This window comes from Pelodiscus sinensis, chromosome 8 (assembly GCF_049634645.1).
Source record: "Pelodiscus sinensis isolate JC-2024 chromosome 8, ASM4963464v1, whole genome shotgun sequence".
Classification (NCBI taxonomy): Eukaryota; Metazoa; Chordata; order Testudines; family Trionychidae; genus Pelodiscus; species Pelodiscus sinensis.
In genome coordinates, this window is record NC_134718.1 from 45,291,028 (window position 1) to 45,303,657 (window position 12,630).

The following is a 12,630-nucleotide window of genomic DNA, read 5'->3' on the forward strand; positions in this document are numbered from 1 at the left end:
TATTACATACATTACATGCTTTTGTTGCTTGACATACACTTTTGTTTTCTGACTTTTTGTATTTTGCCACCATTTTCCTTCTCTTGGGGAAAGCTTTTGGTGTGACAGGCTTATAGATTTATCTCCTTCAAGGTTCTAATCTTCATTTTGCCAATGATTGACTCAGCTTATCCTATGTAAAGAGATTCATGCACTGCTTTTGCCTACTCTCACAGAAGCCTTTAAGGCACAGTTAATATTTGTAATTATACTTTCAAATATATGTCGTAAAAAGCAAAGTGAGTATTATTTTTGGGCTTTGTGTGATCTTTTTATTCACACTGTGTATATGCATCTAGATTAATTCTTTTTGCCTCTAATTTTTTAAATAGAGGATAGAGTATACATTGTTTTCCTACGATGATTCATGGAAGCATTGCATCCTCTATATATAACATCATATTAATAAAGATTTAAAAGAGACTAAAGAGGGTTATAGTATTATTTCATAAGCTTTGCTGTTAGAAATGTACTGCATAGCAGTTCATAATTCTCTCTTCTTAAATAGACAAATCCCAAATAAAATTAGGTATGGAAAGTTTTATTTAATTTAAACTATATTTGTTGAAGTATATTTTAAAATAAAACAGATACACTTTGCGAGTGTGTTTAAAGATCTACAGCTACCACTGGAACCAGGGGGAAAGGGTTCACAAGAGATACTAAGGGAAACAAACACATCTGTCCATGTGAGTGTGCCTCTAGCTGCACTTTAGTTATAGTGAGGAACTGCCCTTATTCTAGCTGAGGAAAAACAATGGAATCTTTGCTTTTCTGATGCAGCTTGGACCCTCACTAATGGGATAAGGGAAGGTGGTAAGAATTAAACAGATTTCTCCCCCTCCCTTTTTTTTAAATGATGAGCAGGTCTTTCTTCCCTTCTGGGCAGAACAGCACTAAAGGATTACTCTTCTTTGACTGAGCCTGATGCAGTTTAGCTGGGGGCTGTGGAAGGGAGCAAGGGAAGCAGATGCCAGTTATATAAGGAGCCAGACTCTTTGTGTCCATGTAGCCTGCTATTTTGTGTTTCATTTGTATTTTTGTATCCATTTAGAGGACTTTGATGCTTTAACCGAAGGTAGTAGTTCAGGTAAGATCATGGTGTTTCCTTCTGAGTTGTGTTATTCAAGAATAAATTCCTAACAATGCAGTAGAGGAAAGAAATTGAAATTTGTGTGCAACTGAGGGGTCAGGAAAGCATACTTCAGAGTCCTGAACTGCAATGGAAATGACAGCATTAGCAGTCCTTACACCAAAAAAGCCATATGGTTGGCATGGTAGCAGAAGACAAATAGTATTTAATATGTATCATAAAACAGGAATAAAAAAGAATCAAGGAATAACTCAAGGAGGATAAAGTATGTTTGACAGCTCTTCTGCCTTTTAAATGATCCTTCGGTGTCTTCAGAACAGTTAACATAACTTGTATAGTCAGGAAATTAAATATCACGGCTAAAGAAATATTTTCTACAGCTTTTTTTCTAAAATGAATCAGAGTTACAGAAATCCTATGCAACTTCTTATATGATAATTTATAATTCCCTAGACACATTAATAGGGTTACTCACAGTTTTCTTTATTCTGGGTTCTGCTAATCAAGTTTTGACTGAAGCTGCAGAAGACAAATAAGTTATCTTACAAGCCTTGGAGGCAAAACTGATTTGTAAGTTTGTACAGACCTTTAACACTATGGGATAAATATCAGTTTATGTTTTCAGAAGTGACTAATGATTTTTGGCCTGCCCAATTAAAGATCTGAAAGACACCTGATTTTCATCAGCCAAATTATTTAAGCTGTATTACACTGAGCATTCAGAATCACTACTTCCTTTTGAAAATTGAGATGCACACCTTCTAGAATTCTTCAACATGTGAATGTTTCATTTTACAACCTCATTGTTACATTAAACACATTCCCACCTTCTCTCTCTTCCACACTTTTTGTGTACAACATAAGCTTCAGCAAAAATCTCCATGAGCCGAACTTTGCCTGACTTTCCAAGATATTATCTAAGAAGTCCAATAACTGGAAACATTTGAACAGTGGAGTTCGTTTTCTAAGAAGCTATGAATTATCTAAAGAATATCATACAAACAAGTACTATAGCTTACATGAGTGTAATTGGATGAGATTTTTCATCTTTTCAAATGCTAAATGAAAAGGCAAAATGTTTAGTTCCTTCCCACTATTCTACTTTCTATTTTGAACTTCAAGATGAAAGTTCTCAAGGAAATTCCTACCTGTTTCATAGACTGCTTCAGATACTGAAGTAAAATGATCTTCTACTGTATATTGTGCCAACCGGAGTGAGTCCAAGCCTCGAACTGAATCATTTCCTCTGGTCCAGTAAAACTGGACATCATTGATATTATAGCCCCCTGTAGTTACAGACAAACCAACTGTAAGTTTTTGATAAATATAATAATTTGTGTAACACACATTTTTCTATCATCCTTTCACCAGTATAGGGAAATAAAACTGGTGTAAATCGACAAACAAAAGGATGAGTTGTATAGGACAGTCACTGGCAAAGCCCATAAGTCTGACTGGAAGAGGGGAAAATTCTGGAATTTGGAAATGCAGAGCTTATAAACTACACATGCAATAAAACTTAGACTTCTTCACAGGTGGCAATTGTGCTTTGTATATATTAATAAATAAATAGATTATACATGGATAAAATACCTCTGAAGGGGTTTTAACAATAAATTAATGCTTCAGAGGGGTAGCCGAGTTAGTCTGTCCAGGATAAACTTAAAAAACAACAAATAGTCTGGTAGAACCTTAAAGACTAACAAAAAATGAAGATGGTATCATGAGCTTTTGTGGGCACGGGTGAAAAAGCTCATGATATCATCTTCATGTTTTGTTAGTCTTTAAAGTTCTACCAGACTATTTGTTGCTTTTAAATAAATTAATGGGTGGCCAGTTAAACTTTTAGAACATACAAGAATAAATAACAAACATTTGAGAATCTATTTTCATTTACATAGATTAATAATTTTTGCATTTGATATCCACTGTGTCTCATTCTACTGCCCTGTGGAATAACTCAATTCTAATTCACAATAAAGTGATATGCAACACTAATGTCCAAAGTAGCTTAGAATTCCAGGTTTTATCTAACTTAATGAACTGGCAGTGAATAAAAACAATTCTTGAAACCTGAGAAAGACATGAGTAAGCACATAGAGAAAGGAGGAGTTTTTGAAAATTTATTTAATAGTCCCTATTCTTTATAAAAAACAAGTACCTGTAGTTCTATCTGAACAATTTATGGATTTAGCTGGTATTAAAACATTTTAAAAATATTAATCTTAACCATTATCCTTGAGAAGAACTTTTGGCAGCTTTCACACATATCAGGCAAATTACATTTTTCATAGAAATATTACATTGTTTCCTCACTAGATAAGATAGAGACATGAATTTAGTATATCACAACATGTTACATACAAGAAGTTTTTATTGACAAAATATTTGAAACTGATAGTATCACATCCACATTATTTTTCTTTGATGGGCATTCTCTTGTCTCTTTAGATGACATTGGGTTATTTGACATTTAAATTACTTTTTTCTTTTTGCTGGATCTCAAGAATAAGTTTGGGGGCTTCACTGAACAGAAGAAACAAAGAACAAAGAAAAGAAATTCAAAAAGAGAACTGTTCAAAGGTAGATCTAAAAGATGAATAATGTGCAAGCAAGATAGAAACTACACCCCTCTTATTATGTACCTGTACAGTGTGTAGCACAAGGCCCCAAGTGGGGATGAGGCTTCTGGGTGCTGCAGTAATATTATTAATAATTTCATAGTCAACTGAAACTTGATTTTCTAGCAGACAAATGTTGAGAAATTTCTCATTGTGGAATTATTAAAACTAGTTGAAAGTATTTGATTTCTTTCAAAACGTTATTTTTATATGTATCCATTTTTCAATGAGCAAAATTACAAATAAAGATCCCTAGAGTGTTTCGTTATATAAGCCACATGTCCTCATATATCACTATTTTGTAATATTATTTAAATGTTTTTATTAGAATAACGTAACAAAACTCATAACAGTTTATTTCAGTTGAAATATTTGCTTTATGCTGTTTTTATATATGTATATAATACCCAGCATTCATATTTACAAGTGAGCAGTCTCTGGAGAAGTAACACATTATTCTTCTGTAAATCAATGTTTCCTATCCAATAGGAAAGCTAACACCATTGAAACTGTAACAAGAAAAAATCGTTTAGGAAATCTTAACAAAAAGTGACTGCCACTGCTAAAGGCTATTCATAATCTTCTTATTCTGCAATCTGTGTTCCTGGCTATTTTTCCAGAACCCAAAGAAGAATGTCATGGAATCAGTTTAGATTATATTACAGTGTTTTCCCGACAGTCAGGAGATTATTGCAGGTTCTCTAAAACAACAGATGGAGTCATTCTAAAAATCATAATGTTCAATTAGACAGGGAATTCCTCTGTTTCCCCCTTGTCAAATACATTTTAAGTTCCTGAGGGAGCTCCAAAAAGTGCTGAATGACTCATTAGGTAATGTTGTTGATCTAAGTACATCATTCAGTATTTGACTTACCAATTGTGTTATCATTCTCTGTGTCTTTTTTAATTTTGTTAAGAAAAAATATCACTGCTAAATAGCAATTCTGATTGTGGCCTCCATAATGCTTCCACTGATGTTAGTCTTGTCTGAGTATGCCTTGCAGGTCATAGCCCTTTGAATAGCAATTTAATGTCAAATTTTACACCATCTTCTAGCTGGAAATTACTAATAGAATCATTTACCAAATGAATACAGGATGTGCTGTTTTGCAGAAATGAAATGGTAAAAATGTGAAAATACTGCAAAAAATGCCATAAGTATTCCTTCAAATTTGAAAGTCTTTGCTTCAGTTATGCTCTTGCCCCTTTTTGAGTTCACTTTCGATGAAAAATTGTGCACTTGAATTTTACTTGCACAAATAGTAGTAGAAAACTAGTTTTAAGCTTGAATACTTAAGTGCTCATGGATATTAAATATTATACTTACGTGCAAGTACTCACAGGTAAAGTGGTATATTTTAATGTAGAATAGGGCACTGCTTCTTTCAAAGCACAGAACATTTAAATCTTAGCCTTTCCATTGATGACTCTCCCTCCATTCCCCAGTGCTCTGGCATGGATACCATTAAATAAGTAACATAAGGATCTATCCATAGCCTTTATAGCTAGAACTATAGATGTAATTACTTTTCTTGAATGTGAGGAAAGAAAAGTAAATCTCAAATCCAGCTGATAAGCTTTACACTAATCTTTTTTTTCTATGAATGATGCTTCAAGCATGTCTTTTGTGCCTAAGAATTGAAAATATTTAAAATTCCTTCACTGCTTATTTGTTACTTCCCCTGAAAAATTCAAGACCCCTCAGGGTTTCAAACCATCCTTCTGATTACAGGCAGACAGGAATAAGAGCCTGTTTCATATGTGACCAATTTTAGCTAACCAAAACAGACTGAGTTTGGAATATCAATCCTTGAATAGATGCAACAAGCTATTCGAGATCAATCCACACAGATAAATTTGCTAGCAGAAATAAGTCTATTTATGAGGTTCTGCATATGGTGAATTGGAGGATCATAGTCTTTTGTATTGCTCTTTATCCTAAGGTCTTGTCTATACTGAGGAGGTAAGACGATCTAAATTATGTTGTGTGAGTTACACAACTTAAGTTGATAAAGCTTCGCTCGACTTACAGTGGTGTCCACACTGTGCTATATGGATCAGAGATGCTCTCCTTGACTTCACCAGTCCTGCTAAATTGACACCATTGAATTGATCACAGCACACTGAGTTAGCTCACAGTGAAGACAATCCATGAGTATTTCAATGTTTTGGGGTTGGTTTTTTAAATTATCCCAAAATAGAAAAGTACCCAAATACCATTGAAATTCAGCAACAGTTCGTCACCCAATTCTCACCAATCTTCTTTATAAATCCCATCCCTCTTTGATAATGTTAAACAGTATCTAGTAGCCCTTAAAACAGATGACAAATATTGTCCTAACTATAAAAAATGTAGCAGTAATAATATCTCTTACAGCTTTCAAGTTGCAAGGTACATGTCTGCTTATCCATAGGATATTTGGTCAAATCCATGCTACATGCAACAGTTGCAGTTATCCTTTAAAAACAGAAAGCAGATGGTTATTAAGTATGCATAATATTGTATGTACTACAGTTAGAAATAGGTTGCCCTGCTTTCTTGAACTAGTATTTGTGGGCAAATACATATGCGTAGGAAGGTAACTGATGTCTAATATAAAAAGGAGCTATTGAGTTCAGGTTCAAACTATAAAGAAAATAGCTCTTCCTTGTCGTGTAAACCTCAACTTTCTAAGTATCTATACAAAATACAAACAATTAATGGGCCATATCCTACAGTCATTTGTAACATATGCAATGATTGGCATTACCCAGGGCATAATTGCTGAATTTAATCTCTACACAATAATCTACTTATAAATAAATTAGTTATTATTATAATTACTTTGGCTTTTATTTTCATAGAATTAAGAGTCAGGGGCTAGAAGTAACCATTAGATTATATAGTCTAACCTCCTATATAACATGGGTCACCAACCCCACCCAGCCACCCATGCATTAAGCCCAAAAACTGAATTAGACTTAAGTATTATAACCTGAATAAGGCTAAAACTAGTGTGTAGCACAGGCAGAAAACTGGAGAGACAAAGGTGCACCAGTGCCTAATGCCCAACGCCCCTGCAATGTCAAAGATTTAGATGTTAACTCAAAAGTGGCTGGTATCAATAGCTGCATGTATATAGATCTGAAAAAATGTATATAATAGAGCCCTACAATCAGAAAATTTTCTAACCCAAGATCAAGTTAAGAGCACGTCATATTAATCTGAAGAATTTAAAATGTAAATTGAAGTTATGTGTAAACATGGCTTATGAAGTATACATACCGTATGGCATAAAGGACAGTTCCATTGGGATATATTCTTATTAGACGATTTTCAACAGTGATATCATGAAGAAAAGATTTCTTTGAGTCTACTATAAAGGTGTCTGGTACCCAAAGCATTTCTACAAGTCGACCATCTAAGCTTAAACTCTTATTGCCCTCAAAACAAAGTCTTTCATCAGTCCATCGTTGTCTAAGAAATATGGTAGCTGTGTAATCCTGGGAGGAGATAACACAAAAAGTCACAGTAAACAATGACATTATTCTTTTATTCTTCACATGTAATTTGAAAGAAAATGTGTCCTTTCTCTTGTCTCTTAAACACATGAAAACAAACCTATTGCCAAAGACATCAGTGCTTTGCATGTTGTCAGGGCCTCAGCTCACATTTCGCCCTGATTCAAATATGACATTTTATTTTGTATATCAGTCATGTTGTTCATTAGCTTCCATTTTTAAAATTAATACTTGATTTTACCAAAGTGACTGTGTTGACGATTATATCATATTGCATTATTTTTGCATTGTTTCTAACTCTTAATTTTGAAATTCATATGAGGAAGTATAAACTAATGACACCAAATTATATTTAATTTCTGTAGACAAGAGTCAAATCTTGAATTGTCAAGTGATAAAACACAGTGATAAAAAATTAGTTAGAAGGTATATTCTGATGTTGAAAACTAGTAAGATCTTTATTTTGTGCCCAAAGTAACTCTTTTTTGAAGTTAGAGGGCTTTACCATTTACTTAAATGGGAGCATAAGTAGACCATAGAAGAAGTTAAAAGGTATGTTTTACTCATCTCCTTATTTTTTTCAACATTTCTGAGCTTTTTGTAATGAAATACAGTTAGAATGAATGATTGTTTGAAACACATGGTAAGAATAATAATATAAGTTCGATGGTTAAGTGCAAGGAGAGTAGTTTCTAATGATCATATGTGGCTAGTTTTCTAAAATGACATTCAGGAGTTAACTACTGCTGTGCAAGTTATTCATTGGAATGTCAGAATATTGTGTAAACGGCACATCTAATTTCTGGTAATTTAACGGGAACACAATTTGCGCTTGCACTTACAAAAGGCACAATCCAGCCTTTTGCTTCATCATGTCCTGCAAATATAAGGCTTCATTTCTTAATATCTCAGACATGGTGTTTGTTGAACAAGAAGAAAAGCTACCTCAAAAGTACTTTACAGAGATCTGTAAAACAACAGGCATTAACTTAGATAACAAATATTATAAAGCTACTATACCATGTTTATTTCCGATATTGTATCAATGCTTGCTATATCCATACTCATTCCTACTGAGACAGGACCATCTGAAAAAAATGGAAGAGCTGAGCATTATTTAAAGTACAGGTTGAATCGCTCTAGTCCGCCACTATCTGGTCTGGCAATATCCATGGGCCTGCATGATTTTAGTTGGCTGAATGTCCACTTATCATGGTTGTGGCCAAGTTTCCTGTGGTTTCATAAAATGTGTTTATAGCCTCCAGTCCTGGCTCTCAGTATTCTGTGCTGTTATTTATCTCTATTTACTCCTAAACATCTTCTAAGCCCCAGTCTACACTAGGGCATTATTTCAAATTAACCCCCCTCAGCTTGAATTTATAAGTGGAGTATCCATACTACCAAGCCTATTATTTTGAAATAATGCTCCACTTCTTTTGAAATCTGTAGTCCTGCTTTTCTTGGGGAATACTGCTAATTCTGAAATTATTTCAAAATAGCATTAGTGTGGATGCTCCGTTTCCACTATTTCAACATATCTACTCCTCAGAGTAATTCGAACTAATTACTCCCCAGTGCTTCCTGGGGCTCTAAGTCGAGGTAACGCATCCATTTTAACGGAGCCTATCTCAGACTAATTTCAAGACTGTCCTGTAGTGGGGGAATGCTATTTTGATGTTGTAAAATTGGGAGTAATTAAGTTGAATTTGGTTATTTCAAAATAATTTCTTAGAGTAGACATGCCCTAAGAGCTCAGTAAGCAGTGAAAGTGTTGGTAATGCTTGTAGACAATATTTACCTCCTGCAGTATGGCAAATTCTCTGGTTCGGCACCAATCAGGTTTCAAGGGTGCCGGACTAGAGAGGTTCAACCTGTAATTGTATTTAAATATTCAGTGTTCATCATTTACAATCCACAACAAAATTAAAATAACCTGCATTTCATTTGAAGCTGATGTTTAGCAAGGCAATTATTTTCAAGGAAATTATATTTAATCAGCAATACAAATCTAATATCAATCTTTTACTTAATGACAATAATTTAATATATTTGGATCTTAGGTTTTTTTATCTTTAGATATGTATTTCCACAGCTTTTTAAAATGATAGGCTTTTGTAATGTCAATGAAAGTGGTAAGGAACACATGATGCAATAAAGGTGCTGAGGGTTATTCCTACTCTACATTACACCCTTTTGCTTCCAGTTGCACAACCATGGAAAGGATTCTTGTAGCTGCAGCATCTGGTTCCTCAGATGTTAGCTAGCTGTGGAGTTGCTTCTCGGTCTCTTACATGATTAAAATGCAGATGGGCTATATAAGCTAGCTTATATAAGGGCTATATAAAGTATTAACTCCATTTTGTGTCACTGTATCTTGACATCACTTCTTGTTTTTTGGTTATTAGCTATAAATCATTTGCATAGTTCTGTATATATATGGTGGAAGTCTAGACAGTCATTTCATTCTTACCCTAGTAATACTACAGTTTTAGTTAGAGTCCATACATCAAGAACCCTTATCTGACAATGTGATTAAGCACCTTAGAAATATATTAGTTAGACAGGTAGAGATGCAGTATTATTATTGTTTCACAATGATGTTTGTAGGGCTAGGCTTCTGATGCTCCTAGGAAGTCAAAATTTGCAGAGTGTCAGAGAGAGGATGGTTTTATTGATCAACTGTGAACTCAAAGTATTCATGATTGTGAATGGCCTCCTTGAGAGCATGGCACACAATTATCCTAGCTGAATGTGTGCATGATGATGAAAAAGAGAGCATCTATGAGGAAACTGACATTGAATATATGCACAACTTTTTTAAAGTAGCTTCAGGTGGGTAACCAAGTTAGTCTGTACAGGATAAAGTTAAAAAAACTGTATTTAAAATGTATCCCTCAGGGCAGTTTTATAAAAGTTCTAATTATGGACAGTGTTGCAGCTGACACATCCAACCATGATGCTGTTATTATGATGATGTAGTGCTCACCATATTATGCTTCAGCAATGCAGCCATCTTCTTCAATGGAATTGTACTTAGCCTGGTATAATTCTGTATTTTCCAACAGGAGAGACATTTAAACTCCATCTAATTTTAGGGCAGAATTCTCCTTGATTTGCATTGGTCTGTTTGTTGGGAGAGAAGATGAGAGCATGTGGTGCTTCTCCCTATTCTCCCTTGCTTCTAAGGCACATATACAGTGTCAGCAGAGAATATAAACCAGGTGTTCTCTTGAAAGCAAGGAATAGAGGGGGATATTCTTAGCTGATGGTTATTGTTCACAAAATAAAAATATTTTACAATTGTAATACAGTATCACCTTTTAGCAGCAAGCTTGGTTCCCTGTTGTGTTAGGTGTTCTACAAATCCCTAGTAAATGAGAGGAGTGGACAGGTATTTAAACAGAACTGATAGAGACAAATTAAAACCCCTGGATCAATTTTACATGTGCAAAAACCTAATGGATCTAATCTCTCATTGCTACATGGATAGGCGCTATTCAAGAGAGATAAATGATCATTTTTCTATTGCTGGAGGAGTATTCCCTGTATCAGGTTCACTGTATTCACAAAAATAAATATCTTCATAGACTCTCCATTGTGATTCTAGCTTGATTTTTTTTTACTGAAAATAATTTTGAGTCATCTGTCTACCTCAATAAATGATACATAAAAAGGAACTGACAAGACTGAGGTTTTGCTAAAACAAAAAATTATGCGTGTTTAAAATTAAACATTAATTAAAGATAATGGTGCTTCTTTCTCCCTCTTGGCAATAGCAATAGGAAATATACAGAATTTTATGTCAATCTGTTAATAAATGTTGTTCTCTTTTTAGGGTTAGAAATCTACTTGCTAAAGAGAATTTAGTGTCAATTGTTTTTGTAGTGTGATGTTTGCATACTAATACCACTTCATGTCTTGCCTAAAATAAAACCCTAAATATGAACACCTCTGATCTATTGGCTTTCAAAATTCAGAATAAAATCTGTCACATTTTTCACTAGATTAAATCATATTCCTAATTCCCTTTATACCTAGTTAATACTAATCTCTAAGCATTGTTGATGCCACAACCAGCTCATCTAAACATGATATGACAAACTTATTCCCTTTCGGGAGAATATTTTTTCTGTAAGCATCTTTACTGAGTGTATAATTAATAGTAGATCAAACAGAGCAGATAACAAACAAGAATATGCACACTGAAAACAGAGTGTGTTGCATTCCAATGTTAGTTTGTACAAGAAAATTAATGAAAACAGAACATGATTTTTATCAAATCTATGAGTACTTTGATAAAATGGATTATACAATCTGCAGTCTCTTGGGTAATGTAAGCAGCTTTATGGCCCAAATTTACAAATCCACAAGCATGCTTTTATGTGTATTCGGTATACTTGCATGTGCTTCAGGGATTGTACAGGCATACACTGGAGTCATGCCAGTGTGCATATATGCTTATTTACTTATGCATATTGATTTATATGTTGCACTTAGGACCAGATCCTCAGGTGGTATAAACTAGCATAACTCCATTTACTTCAGTGAAGCTACACCCATTTACAGCTAACCATCCACGTGCATTTGGTCAACCTCTTGTCATTATCTACATATAATTATTAACTAAACAAGAAAAAGAGTTGAGGCGCCCATAATAAAAAAGCCCCTAAGTGTGACTGCACTGATCCAATGGCTTAACCTTTCAGTTAGGGGTTGTGGACACAGTTGCAGCTCTGAGGCTCTGAGTAAAACTCCGATCATCTGAAGAAGTGGGCTGTGCCCACAAAAGCTCATGATACCATCTACATGTTTTGTTAGTCTATAAAGTGCTACCAGACCATTTGTTGTTTTTTAAGTTGATCCTGTACAGACTAACTCAGCTACCCCCTGAAACTTCTGAGTAAAGTCTGTTATACTTTAGGCTTGGCCTACACCAAGGCTGGGCAAGAGCCATTCAGCGCACCTGATCCATCCTGCCTAGCTCTTTTATCCAGCCCGCACGGCAGTTCCCAACCCTCCCCCTAAAATGTTGCCAGTTAAATGTTGTTTAGCTTCCGTTAAAAATATTTGTGCGAAATTATGCCAGTCTAGACACAGCCATGGATATAATGGCTCCAGCAATTCCTATGCCTAAAAACAAGTATCTTAATGGCAACCATTATTACCTATCTTGTTGTGTATTGTGTTAAATGAGATGGAATGTATTTAGCACTCCACATTTACTAACATTATGTTTCTTGTTTACTAACAAAAGACTACATCCTCCAGAATATTACACAAACACCCATTTAAAGCAGCTGTCAGCAGTAGGATAAAAGAATAAAAAAGAGAAACAGATGTATACATTTTATGCACTTTTAAATACAATACAGCAGT

General features: G+C 34.5%; 1 protein-coding gene across 1 annotated transcript in view; it reads right to left on the minus strand.

Moving 5' to 3' along the window:
• The window catches only part of LOC102462261 (gamma-aminobutyric acid receptor subunit pi-like), a 60,679-nt gene that overhangs the window by 15,989 nt on the left and 32,060 nt on the right, over positions 1–12,630 (minus strand). Inside the window, exons 4-7 of the mRNA XM_075935217.1 lie at positions 8,275–8,342; positions 7,019–7,236; positions 6,129–6,211; positions 2,281–2,418 (exon numbers count right to left, since the gene is read on the minus strand). Of these exons, the coding sequence (XP_075791332.1) occupies positions 2,281–2,418; positions 6,129–6,211; positions 7,019–7,236; positions 8,275–8,342 (507 nt within the window). The remainder of the gene's footprint in view (positions 1–2,280; positions 2,419–6,128; positions 6,212–7,018; positions 7,237–8,274; positions 8,343–12,630) is intronic.